Source organism: Podarcis raffonei, chromosome 8 (genome assembly GCF_027172205.1).
Source record: "Podarcis raffonei isolate rPodRaf1 chromosome 8, rPodRaf1.pri, whole genome shotgun sequence".
Classification (NCBI taxonomy): domain Eukaryota; kingdom Metazoa; phylum Chordata; class Lepidosauria; order Squamata; family Lacertidae; genus Podarcis; species Podarcis raffonei.
In genome coordinates, this window is record NC_070609.1 from 27,624,856 (window position 1) to 27,644,174 (window position 19,319).

Genomic DNA, 19,319 nt, shown 5'->3' on the forward strand with positions numbered 1-19,319 from the left:
GGTCCTCTCTTGCTAAGCCGAGGTACAATGAAACCAGGCTGGTGGCTGCCTAGAGGTGGAAGTTACTATCAGCGGTGTGGCCCCTGCTGTGTGGGAAACAAGAGAAGAGGCAGAGCATGCCTCTCCAAGCATTTACACATGGCCCTGCCCCATGTGGCTCATGACTTCCCTTCTCCACAGCATCTGAAAAGGGCCTAGGCATCAAACAGGTTTGATTTCATGGATCAGTAGGGCAGTTTCAATAGTTCTGGTCCACAGATTAGGCAGCTGCTTCAGCCTGTGTGCCATTAGTACCAAAACAACCCTACTGATGCTTATTAAAAGCATCTGGCTAGGCTCTGTCCACTCAGCAGCTGTGGGTTGGCACCAACATGCCTGTGGGAGGAGCCAGCAAGTCATAGAGAAAAGGGCTAGAGAACCACAGCCTGCCATTTCCCCACCTAATGCAGCATCACGTAACCCATAGTAACCTTCGCTGCTTGAACCAGCCAGAAAGCCAACTCTGCCTCGCTGTATCTGCCCCAGAGCAACCTCCTTCCTTGTTGGGCTGCTTCTCTTCTAGAAAAAGTAACTCAGATCACTTTGATGTTGCACCGCTGGCACCCACCTCACAAGACACAGCTGATGCTATCACAGTTTACTACGAGTATTCCAATGGGAAAAGCAGTCTAATACTGTAATGTTAAGTTAGACAATGTCACTTAATTTCCATAATGTATGTAAACTGAAGGGGTTCTTGAATAAATATGCTCAGGAGTATCTCATCATTTACATAAAAAGCAAAGAATTTTTTTTTAAAAAAAGAAATATATTTATACATATATTTATTTTTATATATAAAGATTATTAAAGTATCTAAAGCTTTGGTCTAAAGAGTTATATGGTGACATTATAGCATCCATCTGGATCAGATGTTTGCCTCACCCACCCTTCTTAAGGAAAACCCTCCGGTTAAAAAAATCACTCAGAATGCAGTGCATCAAGTTCTCAGTGGTTATGTAACTTGAAAAGCTGGTCAGGAGAAAAGGAAAGAGAGAGAGAAGACGTCAGAACCCAAAGAGGTGGTCGTCTTTCCCCGCCACTGTAGAGGAATCTACTTTGTCCCAGTCAACAGGAGAGAGGATTTCGGCGCTTTGGATATCTTGTGCAGTCAAGCCAATGTCGAGGTCTTGGGGGTTAGTTCGAGATTGTGCCAGTCTGAAAGAGGAAGAAGAAGAAACCCTGTGAAGGGACCTGGAGAGAGTTGTGTATGAAGGACCACCACCAGAAACAGCACCATGGGAAGCGGGGAGTGAGAAAAGTGTCAACAGGTATGGTAAAGGAGGGTGGACCACTTCTGACTAAAGTGAGGGTTACTTCTGAATGTCCCTCTCCTCCCCAGGGTAGGGAGTAGGCAACCCTGAAAGCAGAAAGCCAGCTCTTCAGGGAGAAAGGTTCTAATGCAGGCATTTGCATGCTGGTCCTCCTGATATCCTATTGACGCGGAGTGTTTCAACACAGAGCAGAATTCCAAAAACATGAGTCCTCCCTCTCCAGTATAAAGTGGTGTAGTCTTTTCTGTCATTTATTACATTAATATCCTGCCTTTCCTCCAAGGTGCTCAAAGTGGCATGCATGGTTCTGCCCCGTAGTCCCATTTTATCCTTACAACAGGTCTGTGAGGCAGGTTAGGCTTTGATCGTGCAACAATGATTTATAGCAACTTTATCGAAGCCCTTTTTCCTCCCCCCCCCCAGCTAGTGCACAGAGGGTCACTGTTTCCTACAAAGCTATTATTGTCACTCAAAAGAAACCGAACTATTTCTGCTGGGGTGTACCTGCTTGTTGGTGTGAACAAAGGTTCAGAAAGCGATCTATTTGGTCTCTATGTAAGGGGTTAGAAGGCTAATGGAAAATGAGTGATGTCTTCCACCTGAGGTTGATCAGAAATACAAAGTCTGTCTGCATATGGAACCTTGTTGTAGCAACGCATCCAAGAATGAGTGGGCATCACTTGGAAATGCAGTTCAATAAAGGCATTTCTTAAGGAAACTGGCGAGAGTTTGGTCAGATAACTAGCTCTAAAATGCTCTGTTCTCAAGAGTGGATACCAAAGGGAAAATCTGGTGTTGGTTGCAGGTCCCTTCTGGTTTCTATCCAGAAGAACCAACTTACGGACTTCTCTGCCACAAAATGTGGTGATGATGACAGGTAACGGGAACCTCTGTGTTTGGAAGGAACCATGGGGGAAGCCTGCTGCTATCTAAGCTGGTGTGCTTCCCAGACCTGGGTGTAGCCGGGGGGGCAGGGAGGGGCAGCTGCCCCCCCAATCAATAAAAATAAATAAAAATACATAGCTGAGGTTCCCCACCCACACAAAAGGTCTGCCCAGCTAACAAAAGGTCTGTGCACCCCAACAAAAATCCTGGCTACACCCATGTTCCCAGAGGCATCTACCGTATTTTTTGCTCTATAACACGCACCTGACCATAACACGCACGTAGTTTTTAGAGGAGGAAAATCCGTAGGCATGCCACCCGTAGGCATTCCCTCCATAACACGCACAGACATTTCCCCTTACTTTCTAGGAGGAAAAAAGTGAGTGTTATGGTGCAAAAAATACGGTAACTGGCAGTGGTAAAAACCGGATGGACCTTTTGCAGTATGTCTCTAAATACCAGTTTCTGCCAAGTCCAAGACAGAAGAGGTGCTGTTGCATTTGCAGGCATCCCAGGGCAATCTGGTTGGATGTTTGGATGTTGTTGAATGCAATGAGCCATGTATGTCTTTGTGTGTATGCACAGTTCCCAAACTCACAAATTACCCTATTTATTTAAAATTCACACGGGGGGTGGGTGTGTTCTTTGAATTCCCAAGCAATGCCAGGTACTCCCTGCTAGGCTATACCCACGCACAGACCACTCACTCTAGCAGGAACTTGACACATCATTAGCTGAGGCCACATCTCACAGGGAAAAGGCCACACTGACCAAAAGCAGCAGCAGCAAATATATATATACATGAAGTGCCACATTGGAAAGTCTCAATTTGCCTCCCTGCGGGGCGATTTGTATGGACAGGCCGCCACAACGTCTCTCCAGCACTGTCTGCATTAAATTCCAGTTGCTCATGGCAGCACTCGATGTTTCTGGAGACGAGATCAGGAATCTTAACTCCTCAGGACAGCAGCACAGTGGCAAAGGGATTGGAAATGGCAGCAGCAATCCCAACTGTTCAGCGTCTGCTGGCATCACCAGAAATTTCGGGGCAAGGGAGATTACACACACACACACACACACACACGCACACGCACACACACACACACACACACTGGAAGTTCTACTTGCATATCCATTAGGATTACTTAATTGCAGCACTGTTCTGTTAACCTTCTCATGCAAACACTGAGTATGTGGGAAGTAGAAAGACTGGTTGCAGACTGGGCCAGATAGACTGTTACACTTAGGATGCTGCAGTTTAGGGGTTTCACTTAAAATCGCCCTCCCTTTTGCTGGCTGCTGTTAGCTATGGAGAAGGCAAGAAGGTGTTGCTATTAGCAGGCTTCTGTCATAGAAATGGTACAGGGAAGAGTTATCCCTGGCACTACAACCTGATGGCTGTGGCTGAGGAACCTGTGGCTGCTTTTAAGCCCTTTTCTCCAAAGTGGGGAGTTTCAATCACTGAATGACCCATGTAGGGATGAGCAAATCTGATGATTCAGGCTTTTGTTTCTCGTTTTTCCAGGCTTCAGTTCACATTTCCAAATCAGTTTGCCTCCCCCATTCCCTGCCCCCCAAAAAGGCCTCATAAAAATGATCTGCTTATCGGGGCACCTTTCTCCTAATGCACAGATGTTTTGCTATGCGATTTCCCCTAACATACATAGAATTGCAAATACAACTTCCCTAATATAATGCATTTTTGTATGTCATCTTCACCAACCTATTAATTTTGGGACACACTTTACGCTGCAGAACTGCTGCTGGTCAGTGTGGACAATACTGAGGTAGATGCACAGTTGGCTTAGTATAAAGTCTGCTCCGTATGTTCCTGGTTTATGCATTTTCTGTACACATTACTTAGCTGGAGAACAGAATTGCAAAATTTTGAGAAATGGGAATTTTGAAGCACGGCTGTGTTTTGGTTTCTGTATGGTTTTCTGAAAGTGCCAAGCAGGCAGGCTTGCCTTTAAATGTGAACTGAATTGAATTTCTACCCCTTGGCTGTTATGAAGATGGAGGTGGGTGGGTAGAGGAGAAGGAGCAGGAGACAGCCATCTCCCCATAGAGCCATGCATGTAAGGAGAGGAAAGAACCACTCCCTGCTCCTAGGGATCAGTATTTCAGGCTACATTCAGGGCAGAAGACAGCACAACTCAGATTCAATAGAAGCCACAGCATATCACCATACACCCTTTACAATTAAATCATTTTTTAAAAAAAATGTCGGAAAATTCTGAGACGTTTTAGCATCTAGTGAATTTCTGTCTGCTCTTTGAGCTGGGAGATTTGGGGGGGGGTTGCTCTCCCACAAGGGTTGGGGAACCTCTTCCAGAGGTTCTGCATTTTTTCACTCAGAGCAACCTTCTAGGGGCTGTAAGCCAGGGGTAAGCACGGGCAGAGGCAAAAAGGAGAAGGAGCAAGAAATGCAACTCTTGCCTTTGTACAGCAGGCTACATTCCAGCCCTGCAAAAGTCAGAGGCTTCTACACACACCCCTCTCCATCCAGACAAAAAGAGGCATTCTCACTCTCCACATCCCCTCCAGACAAAAAGACTTGAAGCTATGTGAGTGAGGGGTATGGACTGAGGAGAGGGAATTTTGTCTAAGGTGACTTGGGGAGGCTCCCAAGGGCCAGGTAGGGAGGCCTGGAGGGCCACATTTCCCCCTTCCCACAGGCCAGAGGGTCTCGTCCCTGCTAGTAACTTGTTCTGTTTGGATTCATCTTCTGTGCCCCTCTCAAGTTGCACCACAGAGGAGAACCAGCACCATCCGGCAACCAGGGCTGTCTCTTTTTCTGCAGAGAACACTGTACGCTGACAACCTTGCCCAAATGTGTTCATAAAAATGACAAACATGCACATTTCGTTACTTCTGCATTAGTAAAGCTCCGAGTTCAATGCTTCATCTTAAAAATAATAATAAATACTTTGCACTGTTTCAGCCTTATTGGTGGTCAGCTGCTTGCAGTGCTGCATTTAAATGAGGCTTTACATTTTAAGGGTTGCATTAATCGTGCATTGTGGTTTTTAATGAACCTGATCCCTGAGATTTTGGACCTTAGCTCCTGAGTACAATGCAAAACTTCATGTTTAGGGTTTTGTATCAAGGAGGATAAAGCTGTCAACAGCTCCTACCTCCACTTTCGGACGCAGCAATGCTTCTGAATACCAGTTGTTGGGGATCAGAAGTGGGGAGAGAACTGTTGTGCTCATGCCCTGCTTGTGTGTTTCCCACAGGCATCTGGCTGGCCTCTCCGAGAATAAGAGTCTAGACTAGAATGAGCCTTTGGTTTCATCCAGCAGCCAGGCTCTAATTACGTATTTATTTATTTTATTACGCACCTAACTTTTAAGGCGCTTGGTTGTTACTGCTGTTGTTTTGCTGAGTGGCACCAGGTTGCCCTGCTTCCCTACGTCAGGAGGAGAATCTCTGCACATCACTCCACATTCAGAAATGACACCCGGGAAGTTCTAGCAAGTGCTTTTAACATCACTTGTGAAAACACCCTGCCGATGTGGCCATGCATACGGGACACAGAGCCAGAGGAAGCTGCCATACACTGAGTCAGCTCAGGGACCGCCAAACATTTTAGGCCTGTGGTCATATTTGGAATTTTGAGCAAGTGCTGTGGTCACTTCTCCCTTTGCCACCAGATCACACACACCATGTCTGAGAGACAGACAGACAGCGAGAGAGAGAGAGAGAGAGAGAGAGAGAGAGCATGTACACATACAGACACACTCACACACTGTTTTCTCAAGGTATCTGGATAAAAGCTGGATCCAACAGAATTCATCAGAGTCTTGGACAAGACATAGAGCTGGAAGAGTGTCCCTCTTCCAACTTCTTCCATCAGCTCTATGTACTTTTCAAGGGACAAAAATGTAGCCACCCTCACCACCTCATGACCAAATGAGCAGTGAGAGGGAGGCTCAGAGGTTTGTGGAGAAGACACCAAGGGCGCCATTTTGATAATCCCGCTCCAGACAATTTACAGGAATGATTTTGGAGCAGCCGCTGAGGACCTCTGGAGGGTGGGCAAGGGTCACCAGAAGAAGTGGTAGCTAGCAGTCCCTGCATCCCATCCTTTAAGAAACCAGCCAGTGGGCCAAATTCCTCCTCCTCCTCCATTTCTGGGGGTGCAAAAATCACCTATCAGACTATGAAGTGTCTGACGTTTATGCATCTGGTGATGCACTGCCGCTATTGGGGTGAAATCAAACATGGAAGAAGCTTCTTGTTCTTCTACTGCAGCACAAAGGCGTGCAATATTTTTCTCCCTTCCTCCTTGCCTCGCCCTCACCCTGGACGTGGGTCACGTAAAGTGTTGTGATTTCTAATGTGGCTACTGTGGTAAAGGGATTCTTTTTTTGATGGGAGGAATTGCTGATAGAGCTCCTTGCCAAGGGTCCAGAGGTACCCCTCTGCCTGAAGGTGGGGATCTGAAATACTGCGCCTTCAATTTGCTACCTCTGCTCATGCATACGGCAAACATCTTCTAGCCAGGGCTACATCATTTAGGGAGTTTAATTCCCCACCTTATGCACAAATTAGCTCCTGCCCTAAGAAGTTATCAAAATATTTGACTTATCCAGGCGGCTGCAAATCCCATCGTTCAATTAGGCAAACAGAGCACCTCTGAAAGGGTCAGAGCACAGCAGACAATTTCGATTAGAAACATTAAAATGATTTTTTTTTTTTTAAAGAGCAGTCACTAATCAAGTCTGTTTCCTGGGCAGTCCCCTGGTGGAAAGACACTCGTGAAACAAATTAAGAAAATTACCTTGAAAAAGCTTCATCCAGTCCGTCGTCCATTGCCTTTGTTATAAAGAGAAGGGGGAGGAAAATTAGACCAATCTGAAATGACAGTTACCCAGCTCCCAGCTAGCAGGCAAGCATTACAGGGTGGATTTTGCATTTTATTTGCAATTTCTTAAAAAAGAAGAGGTGTGTGTATAAGGGGGACGACGACGACAATGACTATAAAAAGCAGTAGTTTGAAAAATGTTCTGAGGGACCTGGGGGTGCCTTGGAGACTTAGTCCAGTCTGTTCTATCTGGAATGGTTTCACTTGTTCTTATATCTCTTTATATATCTGTATACTGTTGTAACCCTCCATGGATCATTATGAAGAGTAGGTAAGAAATCTTTTATGAATGAAATAAAATGATCAAAATCAGGTAACCTCAGTGGGAAGTTTTTGTTATTTTTTATTAAATTTGTATACCTCCCTTCGTCTGAAGATCGCAGGGCAGTTCTCAACATAAAAATACAAAATGGGAACACAAAATACGTAATAAAAACAAGAGCAAACCAATAACCCCCTCTCCTATAAATACATTTAAAAGGGCATAGAATGTTAATCAGCTGAAGACCTGGTTATAAAGTAACATTTTCACTTGACGCCTAAAGATATGTAATGAAGGCACCAGGCAAGCCTCCCTAGGGACAGCATTCCACAAACAGGGAACCACTGCAGAAAAGGCCTGTTCTTGTGTTGCCACCCTCTGGACCTCTCATGGGGGAGGCACACGAAGGAGGATGATCACAGGGTCCAGGTTGGTTCACATGGGGAGAGGCGGTATACCCTTGAGGTATAACAGTCCTGCTGCTCCTATACTTTGGGGGATCAAAATTCCTTGCCCAACTACTGGAAAACATCCAATGCTCTTTCAGCCAATCCCAATGTACCTTCTGCCCACCTCTGGGTCTACAATGCTCTTCCGGCATTGATGCAAAACCAATTAGTGTTGGCCTGCAGCCCCCATGAATAGATCCCGAGGACAATCTCCAGACTCATCGGCATCACTGTCTGCTGAAGGGGTCCTTTGGCAAATAGGCCAAAGTGAAAAAGGCTTTCCCTTCAGGGAGAAAGTCTGAAAACCCCAGCTGACAGAGGACGGCTTCATTTTCTGATGTTTAAACAAAACAAGGGAAGACACACACACTATACTTCCCAGGTTCAATCCCTGGGATCACCAGGTGGCCCGAGGAAAGAGCCTCTCCTCCAGGTGCATCTCTGGAGAGCTGCTGCCTATCAGTGTGGACCAGAAGGGCAAACTTTTTGAAGTTGGGGACCGTGTTCCCTCAAGGAAAAGTGGTCAGGGGTTGCAGTCCCATGGGGGGCAGTGTCACAGTTGGCTATGGGTGGGGCCAAAGCCAGAAGTGCAAAGAAAGACCCCCTTCTCTCCCTCCCATCCCCTTGCCCCCTCTCTCTTCCCTTCTTCATCCATTTATCCTTTATCTCATACACAGACACCACAAGCTTCATCTATACACACATACCTCATTTATCCAGTTCATTCTTTCTTTCATACATGCCATTCATTCTTCCATCCATTCTTCATCTTCTCTTTCTCCACATGCAAACATACACCCTATTTATCCCAGGACTAGTGCACCCTGCCAATGTCCCTTGCTTATCTATCACTCTGTTTCCCCTGCATCTTTGTGTTACATTGCCGCCAGGAGAAAGATAAATGCCACCAGGCAGATGTCATATTAACTATGCTCATTATGAGAATGAGCAGCGGGCTCTCACACTCCTTTCCTCCTCCTGACAAGGAGGAGCCGGGAAGCTTCTGATTAATCATAGCTTGTCGGGTCTTCTGACCCAAGAAACTGTGGCTTAATATGATGTATAGTTTGATGGCTTATGAAATTGCTTGTTTCAACAAACCACAGTTAACATTTACCACAGTTTAGGGCTTTGTCTGAACCTTAAACTGCAGTTAATCTAAACTGCAAGCCAAAGCTTCCTCATTCCTCCTCACAGTAACACTTGAATTCTGCCTCCTGCACATTTTACCAAGATTGTAGTATGAGTGCTCGACACACTTACCCACATGACGTTGTTGTTTTCGGATGAATGTGGCCCAAAGATGCTTCCGTCTGACTGCGTGGAATTTGCATTGACAGTCAAGGGAGTTTTAGCAACATTCTCTAGGTCTAACAGGTTCCCTGTGGTGACCGCTGCAGGTGGACAGAAATGAAAGGGGGAATTAAAGGAGATGAGGCGTAGGAGAGAGAAGGTTTGTAAGCAGGGTAGGAGAACCTTTGGGTCTCCAGGTGTTGGTGGACTCCAACTCCCACCAGCCCCAGCCAGCATGGCCAATGGTCAGGGATAGTGGAATTTGTAGTCCAGTAAGAATGGGAGGGCCAAAGGTTCTCCACACCTGATTTAGAGGATTCCTCTCCATCATGTATGGCCTCTAATAGCAACATCCTCTTGGATTCATCAGTCGGTCTTTAGAAAATTTATATACCACTTGATTATGGGGCTATCGGGGAGAGATTGTTTGGAACCATCTAGGGGCAACATGTTCTACCTGCTGCATCCCAGCAGCTTTATAAGGAGGAGCTGCCACCAAGCTGTTTGGGCCCTCTGACATATGAGTGGGGGCTGCCCTTTTAGCACCGACATGTACGTATTTGGTTTTTTAATAACTTTTGAAATGTTAAGATTTTCTTGTCCCTGAGTGGTTTAACAATTAATCCCTCTTCCTTGGGAACTCAGGGAATTGAAGTTATGTGAGGGGAACAAGGGTCTCCTAACAACTCTCAGCACCTTAACAAACTACAATTCCCAGGATGCTTTGGGGGAAGCCACGACTGTTAAAGTAGTCTGACAGTGCTTTAAATGTATGGTGTGGAAGTGGCCTGTTTGTGTGTTTTTGAGGGAACAGACTGAGCATGGCTTGTCACTGGAGAGAGATACAGGCACTCTGCAAATGGTCAGAGATAACTCTGTTACTACTACTTCACAAGCTCTAGGAAGCAGTATTAAAACCAGGCTCTGAGATGGAGTCCTAATGGCCTATGGCATGATATTTATTTCATCCTCTTCAGCCAGAAAAGCATCATCCTCCACTCCCACTGCAGAGCAACCACATTGATCCCATGTTATACTCTGCCCCGAGCACAACACAGTACTCCTTTCCAGTCTATCCTGCTTCGATTTAAGATCCTTCAGCTTTTCCAATGAATGAAAATTCCTGCAGGACCTTTTAGGAAAACACATCTTTGCATTCCACTGGCAGTATGTCCTACTTTTCTGTTTTCTCTCTCTTTCCAATAAGCATATATTTGAATTGCAGAAATACGATGCACAGGAGTTGGGAGTTTTTGGAGACAGGCTGCGGGGCACCAATTCATCTGCGGGCTCCTCCATGAGGAGTCAAGCTGAGGGGGAGATGTCAGCTGGCAGATTTTGGGTGCCATTAAGGATGGCAGAGTGAGAAAGAGGCAGATGTGTCTTGCCTGTGACGTGACTCACTAGGAAAGTTCTTCTGTGCTAGCTTAATCTCGGTGTGAGGTGCACACAACAGGAACATAAGGAAAGCCTGTGGTCAGACCAAAGGCCCATCTAGTCCAGCATCCTGTTTGTTATGGTGACCAACCAGACTCTGATGGGAAGCCCAGAAGCAGGACCTGAGCACAAAAGCAACTTGCCCTGCTTGTGAGTCCCTTGCATTAACAGGCGTATTGCGTCCGGCATTGGAAGGCAGAACATAGCCATTGATAGGATTCATGGAGGATATGGCTCTTTCAAAGCCATCCAAGTTGATGACCATCACTTGAATTCCATAGTTTATCTATGTGCTGCATGAAGGTAAGGAGAAAAGTCTTTGGGCTCATTCGCAGTTCCATTTGTCCCTGGAAAAACCTGTGGTATAGCACTGCATTGGAGCAAATGGCAATGGATTTTCCGTGGATTGCTCTTGGTTCTGATTTACTGCCAAAGAGTGGGTTTTCCAGGGTTGTTGTGAGGATAAAAATGGAGAGGAAGAGAACCACACACATCACCTCAAGCTCCTTGGAGGAAAGGTGGGGTATAAATGTAATAATAAATTAATAAAATAAGCTGGGGGGGTGGCCTTTGGCATGCAGAGCAAGCAGCAGAGCTGCAGACCTTCCTTCAGAACCTCAGAAGGCACCTGTAACCAAAGTTTCAGCAACATCCGCATCTGTCAAGAGGCAGGTTAACTACTTTGAAATCGGCTGAAAGACCCACAAAAAACCCAAACTCCAGATTCAAAGATATTGGACAAAGCCAAAGCAGAGGTCAGATTTAAAGATTCTGGGCATGGAAAGTTTATCCAGCCCTTCAGAGCCAGCCATTTCGTCGACTTATATCTGTGCTACCCTGAGAGGCATTTTTGGAATGGAGTGGATGTTAAAGAGGATTTCTTCCCTATCAAATATACATGCGGATCAATACGACGCAGCCGCTTTGGACGGGAGCCCCTTTTATGGATGACTTCCTCAGTGCCGCTTTGCAGCATCTCACCCGCCAGGAGGGGAAGAAGACAGGCTGTCCCCTCTTTGCCCCCCCTTCCCTGCCCCGCCAGTTCATTTGAGGCTATTTGTGCCACGCAAGCTTTAGAAGATAGCCCTTGCCACCAGACAATTGCAAGGAGGATATAGCTTAAAAACAATACTCGGAAGGCATGACCCCATTTTTGCAAGCTGCACAATCCAGACCGCTAAGAGTTTTAATGGGTCCCTGGGAGCGGTTTTCAGAAAGCTGCTTGCAGGAGTGTGGAAGGCTGCCTCCCTCCCTCCCCCTTCCTTTCGCCTCCCTGAGGAATAACAGGCACGTAGGATGCATGATGGAGGAGTCGCAGAGGTCAAAAGGACTGCTAAGTCCTTGATGGATTTCAATCAGGGGGTCAGTGACATCTGTATACATGACATGCACCTGAATCTGAGTGTCTCCAGGAGCGGGGGAAGGATTTTCAGTTACTAGAGACCACTGACAACCAGAGATGGAACTGTACCCACCCACACCCTCTCTTTAGTTTCTGCAAGACTTGTATGGTGAACATTTGTGTATGTGTGCAAGAGAGGGCCCTTAAGAAAGGAACAGTTCATAACTGTCTCTATCTTCAGTGTTTGGACTGTGAGTGCTGTTCCTTATGCAGCTAAAAAGGTACCACCCAGGCACCAGGAGGTTTTAGCAGGCTTGGAGAAATCTCAATTTTTCCAGAATTTAATAATAATAATAATAATAATAATAATAATAATAATAATAATTTATTTATATCCCGCCCTCCCCAGCCGAAGCCGGGCTCAGAGCGGCTAACAACAATAAAAGTAACACAACATTCTAAAATCAATTCATTTAAAAAAGAAAAAAGGGGGGGAACCTTTGAGTGTTTGGGGAGGACTGCTGGCAATGAAGAGCCCAATTTGGACTAAGTGACAAAAGGGGAGGAGCAGAAAACACTATTAGCAGGATAGGAGAGTTGAAAATAATGCCAATATATTTCAAATCTGGCAACCAATGCACCCCTTTGGTTTCAAATAGTACATGGGCCGACGAGTCTAAAAAGCCCAGGACACAATTTTTCACGGCCCTCTAGCAACTATGGTGGCTCATTTACCAGAAGTAATGTATCTAGTGTTAACTCTGGAAGGGTATCCCCCATTCTAACCACACTAAGCCTAGGACCTTCTGCATGCAGAGCAGATGCCGTATGGGATCTCAGCAGCTGAAGACCCTGGAGGGAGGCTGCAGGTACTGGGCAAGACGGACCAACAGACTGGCATGGTACACAAGACAGGCAATTTCACCCCACATTTCCTTTGAACAGAATCTGTTTCTTTAGCCACTTACATCCTTTTGATGAGGCAGAACTATCCAAACTTGGACTGCTGGTGCTTTCTCCTTCCGAGATGGCCTTTTCCCGCTTTTCTGTGGTGGGGACACAAGACAGACAAATACACCGTTTAGTTTGTGGCTAAGTTTTAAAGGCTGATTTCTCTAACAAGCCACGAAGCTGCTTCCACACCTTGCATGCAATGGGGTGAGGGGCCTCTGGCCTGTAGGCTGAATGCAGCCCCTTTAGGTCTCTTTATCTGGCTCTTGGGATGCTCTGCAGGCCATGCCCCCTACTGGCCCTGCTTCACATCCTCCTTAAGTGCTTTTGTCTGGCCGGAATGTGTTGTTCAGCTCTGACAATGTCGCTTGCTTGTCTGGGTGGAGGCCAAAGAGGGGTATGTGAGTGTGTGTAGAAACGTAGCCTACTATACCAAAAGGTTAAATTTACACTTCTTCTTGCTCTGCTCACTTTCCCCTCTGGCCCCATCCACCACTGGGATGGGGCCCTTGGAAAGCTACCCAGCATACCCAGGCTGTAAAAGGCCCCCCCCCACCGCCCGCTTTACAACATCCTCTTCAGTTCTAATGTAAGTACAGAGCAAATGAGCGGCAGTATCGGAGGCACAATTTCTAGCACAAGTACACTGACTGGGCTGGCAAGAGGCAGAGTTTGGCTCCAAGGTTTAAGTGGCGTGGCTTTCTCTGTTAGGATTTTTTTTCATTAAAAAACCCTTTATTGCCTTATTTATTCTCTGGAGAGACTCGAAGTACCTAACAGAGAAATAATAAGAATAGCGGGCTGGATTTAATAATATAGTTATTCAATAACATAGCTACACCAGTGGAAGCCAGCGCAGGGATTTAAGAATTCCAGTCGCATATGATAAACATTTATCTGAACCAATGCCTCCCCTGGCTCTAGCCCCTGAGGGGAGCTTTCCCTGCAAAAATGGTCCTCTGAATCATGGGTGTAGTCATTGGGGGGGGCAGCTGCCCCCCATCAAATAAAGCAATAGAACTACTTAACTGACCAATCACGTCAGCTCTGCCCCCCCTAACAAAGTCCTCCCCCCACAACAAAAATCCTGGCTATGCCCATGCTCTGAACACAACAACTGAAATTTCCCACAGTGCCCCTGCCACAGCTTGACTCCAGGGCATTGTGGGACTGCTATTTTAATTTCCCACAATGCCCCAGAGCATTCCTACCTTGAGGGCATTGGGGGGAAATTAAATGAGCACTAGGAGGGGGGGGGGGAGAATGAGCAGTCCAGAGCAGCTGTGAGGAGGTGGCTGCAGCAGATGGTGATCTGAACACAAATGGCACACTTGATCACCTGGCATAAGAAAAAAAAAACATTTCAACTGATAGAGTACAAGCCCTTTCCTGCATGGAAATGGATCTCTACATGACTGGAATCTAGGACCTTATTCATGTTGCTTGACTGTGCTATCTCAAGGCCTCGAGAGCTAGAGATGCATTATTTCAATTCATATTTTTATCCTGCCTTTTGGCCAGGGTGGCTGAACAGCACATAAAACACAAATGAGGCCACAGTTAAAATAAATTAAGATCTAATTAAGGGAGATAATGTACACCAGTCCCCAACTCCCAGGTGCCAATGGTCTAACCCCAGCCTCCAAAAGCAAACTGAATACCGGAGAGAGCTCTTACAAGGATGAGGCTGTTGTAAATGTCTGGCAGGAGGAGATTCGATTTGCAGAGGTCTGGGCTTCCTGGTGGGCAGACGGGCACTGCTTGTCGTCTACCTTAGGCATGGAAATGTGTGGAGGGCAGCGAAGTGGAGAAAGGGGTTTCCAGGGAACAAAATCTCTCTCCCTGCAACCAACCTTTTGCCAGTGCCAAATTGCTGAACATGTGCAGGCGACAAGGAGGGCCTTTTCATACTGGCATGACCCCAAGACTTGGGAAGGCCACCCAATCAAGCCTACAGCCTGCCTGGAAAGCTGCCGATCTTGCTTGCAGCTGCGCTAACCAGGCCATCGCTGACAAAAGGACAGATGGTTTCTCTTTATCAACATATCCTCCACTGGCACCACACAGCTGGCCAGGACTAGAAGGCCCAGCATTTCTTCAGAGCCTGTGTGAGATGGCGGTGATGGATGAGAATGGTGGGAAACACTTGGGAGGGGAGGTTGCCTAGCAACCACCCGCCTTGCTCCTTCTAGCACCCTTCAGGTTTTTATGGACTCCCATCCACCTCAGCCAGCATGGCTAATGGTTAGGGACACCAATAGCTGGACAACAGCTGGAGAGCCACATGTCTCCTTATCCTTAGGCCAGGGTGGTTGCTAGGCAACCACCCATGTGCTTCTATTAGAGAGAGAAAAGGGAGTTATTCCCCCACTGAAGCATACTATAATGTGGCTTTGTAGGTGGTGGCTCAGTGGCCCAGCTAGTGTTTGGCATGCAGGAGATCCTGGATTCAAATCCCCATGCTTCCAGTTGAAAGGCTCTCAGGTCACAGGGCTGATAAAAGGAGAGCTAATCCTGGAGAGCTGCTACCAGTAAGAGCAGACAGCACTGAGCTAGATGACGCATCCTAAGGCAGCTTTCTGTGTTCATATAATACAGTTTATACAGCACTAACAATATACCCGGTGCTTTACAGGCTCCCATAAGCCAGAAACAGTCCTCTGCCCAAATGGCCTTTGCAAACTAGATTTCAGGCGAGGGGAGGAGAGGCAGAGGGGTTGGGTTGCCAACTGTCAGGCTCCTCAGAAGGGCCGGAATAAGAAGGGGAAACAAGGGAAACTTCTGCTGGCAGAGAGATGAAGGAAATGGAAGGAGCACCACTTGGTAAGTTTCTGCAAGTCAGGCGACTATAAGAAACATAGAGAATGGGGAGGGGTGAAAGGTGAATGAGAGTAAATGCAATTACAGGTACTGTACGTAGGTCAGAGATGCATACATTTCAAAAGTTAACTGAACCTCGGAGCTACTGGCACCTGTTTCAAGGAAAGACTGATGGTGCAGAACACTGATTGGCTGGCCCTTGTGACAATCACAAAGTCACCTTCAAGAGTGAAAGTTAAATAAATAAATATAACAACAACAACAACAACAACAACAACAACAACAACAACAACAACAACAACAACAACAATTTATTACTTATACCCCACCCATCTGGCTGGGTTTTCCCAGCCACTCTGGGCGGCTTCCAACAAGAGATTAAAAATACATTAAAACATTGGTCATTAAAAACTTCCCTAAACAGGGCTGCCTTCAGATGTCTTCTAAAAGTCAGATAGTTGTGGGAGGGCATTCCACAGGGTGGGCGCCACTACCGAGAAGGCCCTCTGCCTGGTTCTCTGTAACTTTGCTTCTCACAGTGAGGGAACTGCCAGAAGTGCCTCGGAGCTGGACCTGAGTGTCCGGGCAGAACGATGTGTAAATATTATATATGTACTAATATGTAAAGAATAGGCTTTTCTATTTAAAAAGAGAGAGACACAAATTTCACAGGGCTGGAAGGAATACTTGGGTTTTTCCTTTTTTTGTTTAATATAGTCATGTATATTGCCATTTCTGAGAAACTGATTCATAAACAAAGGGTATCCCAGGGTGCAGCCAAAGGGTGCAGGGTGCAGGGTGTCTCCATTTGGTGGCTATTTGTTACTCATATGGCAGGCCAATCAAGGGAATAGCTAGTCCGGGTGAAATATGGCTTTTATCTGGTACTCATAACATTTGTTTTGTCTTCTCTCTGTATCAGGTTAGTTTCTGTTGTAGCATCTAATTTATAGTGTAGTCCCTTGAAAATGTATTTTATTTTACGTGGTAATGTCTGTGAAAGCTGTTTTTGTTTTTTAGAAGTCCCCCCCCACCCTCCATTCTTTTCCTTTCTGTTTTTATTCTAAATCTCTTACCAGGCTATAATTTTAACTTCATAGTAAAGTTTTGAAAATTAAAAAAAGAGAGAGAGAGAGAGGCACAAATGCTTATTTAAATAGTTAAACATGCTGGGTGCCTGAGAAAAAAAAGTTAAGAAGCTCCGCCAAAAACCTGCCTGAAGCATCGTGTGCATGAGTGTGTGTATGCATGCAGATCAATGCTGCAAAGACAGACATGCATCTCAGTAGAGAAGTGAAGGAGAAAAGATGTAGCAGAAAAATGTGTGAGTCGTGCCTGACAGGGAAGACATCTGTTTCACGCCTTTCTTTCCATTAGGGATCAAATATTGGGGTTAAGAAAAATACATGGGTGGGGAAAATGGGCTTTGAGGAGGGAAGAGTGAAGTGGCATTGCATCAGTGTTCTGGGAGGCCATTTTAGGCATAAAAGCAAGGAAGGCAATGGTTGCTGGTATAATTTAAGGGAAGAGACCTCTGGATAACAGCAGATGAGTAGGGAGGCATGAGACTTTAAACCCAGGCGCAGGAGATGGTAGCACATGGTGAGATTCCCTGAAAAGTTCCCTCAGGACAGTGCTATGAAGTACCGGGAAGCTAAATGAGATCTGCCACCCTTGACCCAAAATTCCTAGACCAGGAATATCTGTCCTCAAATGTCCTCAGGGGTTCCCAATTGGGAAAACATTTTTATTTAGGCAAATCTAACCAGATATGTAGAATGCTGTTGTGTAGTTTAATGTGTTTTTTAGCTGATGCTAATTACTTCTGAATGTTTCAAATGGTTGTTTTTAACAGATCTTTACTGATAATTTCATTGTTTTATCCTTTTGTAAATCACTTTTTTTAACAATCAAGCAGGATATACCGTAAAAACTGTGGAAAAGCAACTTAATAAATAAACAAGCATGTGCCACCCTTTCTGAAATTTCACCCTTTCTGAAGTAATCTGAAATTTTATTGACTGAGCCTTGGTTGGTGGTTTTTTTGTTTGTTTGATTTTTAAAAGTGGAGGGATAAAAAGACCATTTTGCTCCTAGGGAAAAAGTCAAACAACAACAACAAAAGGCGCACGTGCGCACACACACACACAAAATACACCAGCTACACATTTTCTGGATATATCAGCCTTCTGCAACCTTGTGTCCTCCAGATGTTGTCAAACTCCAACTCCCATCAGCCCCAGGGAGCATGGCCAACAGTAAGGGATGATGGAAGCAAAACATCTGGAGAGCATCAGGTTAGGGAAGGCTGGGCTGTGCCTAAAAGGTAGCGAGAGGCAGATGTAAGTTCCCACACTCACCTTCCTTGGACGCCTGCCAAAATTCAAATGCTACTTTGAACGCCTGAGCAACTGTGAGGGTGACGGCTTGAGCCTGGGAGAAGAAGAAGATACAACAGCGATTATAACGGTGTATTAATAGACAGTTCTTCATGTAGATTTAAATCATTTGGAGGTTCCGCGCAGCTGAGAGATGTTAAACCAGGAACTCGTTCCTCATTCTACAGCTCTACAAGTCCCATGCCACCATTCAAGACTTAATTCAATATTGATGCCAGCAGCGGCGCCCACTGTTATGGAGAGAGGCAGCTGCAGAACTCAGAGAATGAGTTCAGACACTCGTTTGGGGGTGCTTATATTCAATCTGTAATGACTTTTTCTTGGGGGGTGGGGGGAGAGATGAGGGCTGAGAGCCAGACTGAACAAGCCCATACTAAAGTGGTCCTCTGGATTTCTCAACCACACGTGTGCTTACAGACCAGTTTAGCCATGTCAGTGGGGACTCTGCAATGGCAGGATGCAGCAGGACTTGGGCTAAAATTCTGTGTGTGCGCATGCAGAGAGGGGTGTTACTGACTCACCCTGCACTTGAAACGGAAGGACTGAATTCCTTACACAAAATGTGTCTTTAAAAATACCAAAATCAAAAGGAGCTGTAGCTGCACAAGTCTTCTCAGTGCTGAAGCTATCTCATTGATTGAAACATGCTATACCAAAACTTCTATACCGCTGAAATCGAGAAAAATATCAGAGCAGAGTGCACCCTAAAATTAACATCTGCTATATATTTTTGGAAACAGCTAAAAATAGTTTAAAGTGCATTACCGAACACAACTAAATACAGATTTTAAACAAAACAAAACAAGCACCAATGGCACCCTGCTGAAAAAGCTTGTCAAAATAAAAATGCATTCAATTGTTTCCGGAAAGCACAGATAGTGGGTGCACGCCACAGTAATAAAACCAACAATAAAGACTTTGGCATTTAATCAACTGAGGCACACGTCATTACTTGAAATTTGTGAGCTGTGGTGTGTGTGTGTGTGTGTGTGTGTGTGTGTGTGTGTGAGAGAGAGAGAGAGAGAGAGAGAGAGAGAGAGAGAGGATTTGAGGGAAGCCCCGCTATGCAAGCGGAAGGCCAGACATGTTGCAAACATCAGAGGAACGCACTGTCAGTGGAGCTGTTCTGCCAGTGCAGATACAGGGTGGGAACCCTTGGGGTCTCAAATTTCAGCAGCGCCCTGTGCAACCCCAAAATTCGGTGCCCCTTGCCTCTCGTGCTCCTTTCTAAATTATAGTTGCAGTGTCCCTGAGGCTGCACGCCCAGTGTGACCAAACCAGTGACACTCCTCTAAAGC

At 45.8% G+C, this 19,319-nt stretch overlaps 1 protein-coding gene across 1 annotated transcript in view; it reads right to left on the reverse strand.

Moving 5' to 3' along the window:
• Nucleotides 1-801: 801 nt before the first annotated feature.
• Nucleotides 802-19,319, reverse strand: part of LDLRAP1 (low density lipoprotein receptor adaptor protein 1) — a 68,194-nt gene continuing 49,676 nt past the window's right edge. Inside the window, exons 5-9 of the mRNA XM_053398742.1 lie at nucleotides 17,983-18,055; nucleotides 12,820-12,897; nucleotides 9,043-9,173; nucleotides 6,985-7,019; nucleotides 802-1,197 (exon numbers count right to left, since the gene is read on the reverse strand). Coding sequence (XP_053254717.1) covers nucleotides 1,047-1,197; nucleotides 6,985-7,019; nucleotides 9,043-9,173; nucleotides 12,820-12,897; nucleotides 17,983-18,055 — 468 coding nt within the window. The 3' untranslated portion in view covers nucleotides 802-1,046. The remainder of the gene's footprint in view (nucleotides 1,198-6,984; nucleotides 7,020-9,042; nucleotides 9,174-12,819; nucleotides 12,898-17,982; nucleotides 18,056-19,319) is intronic.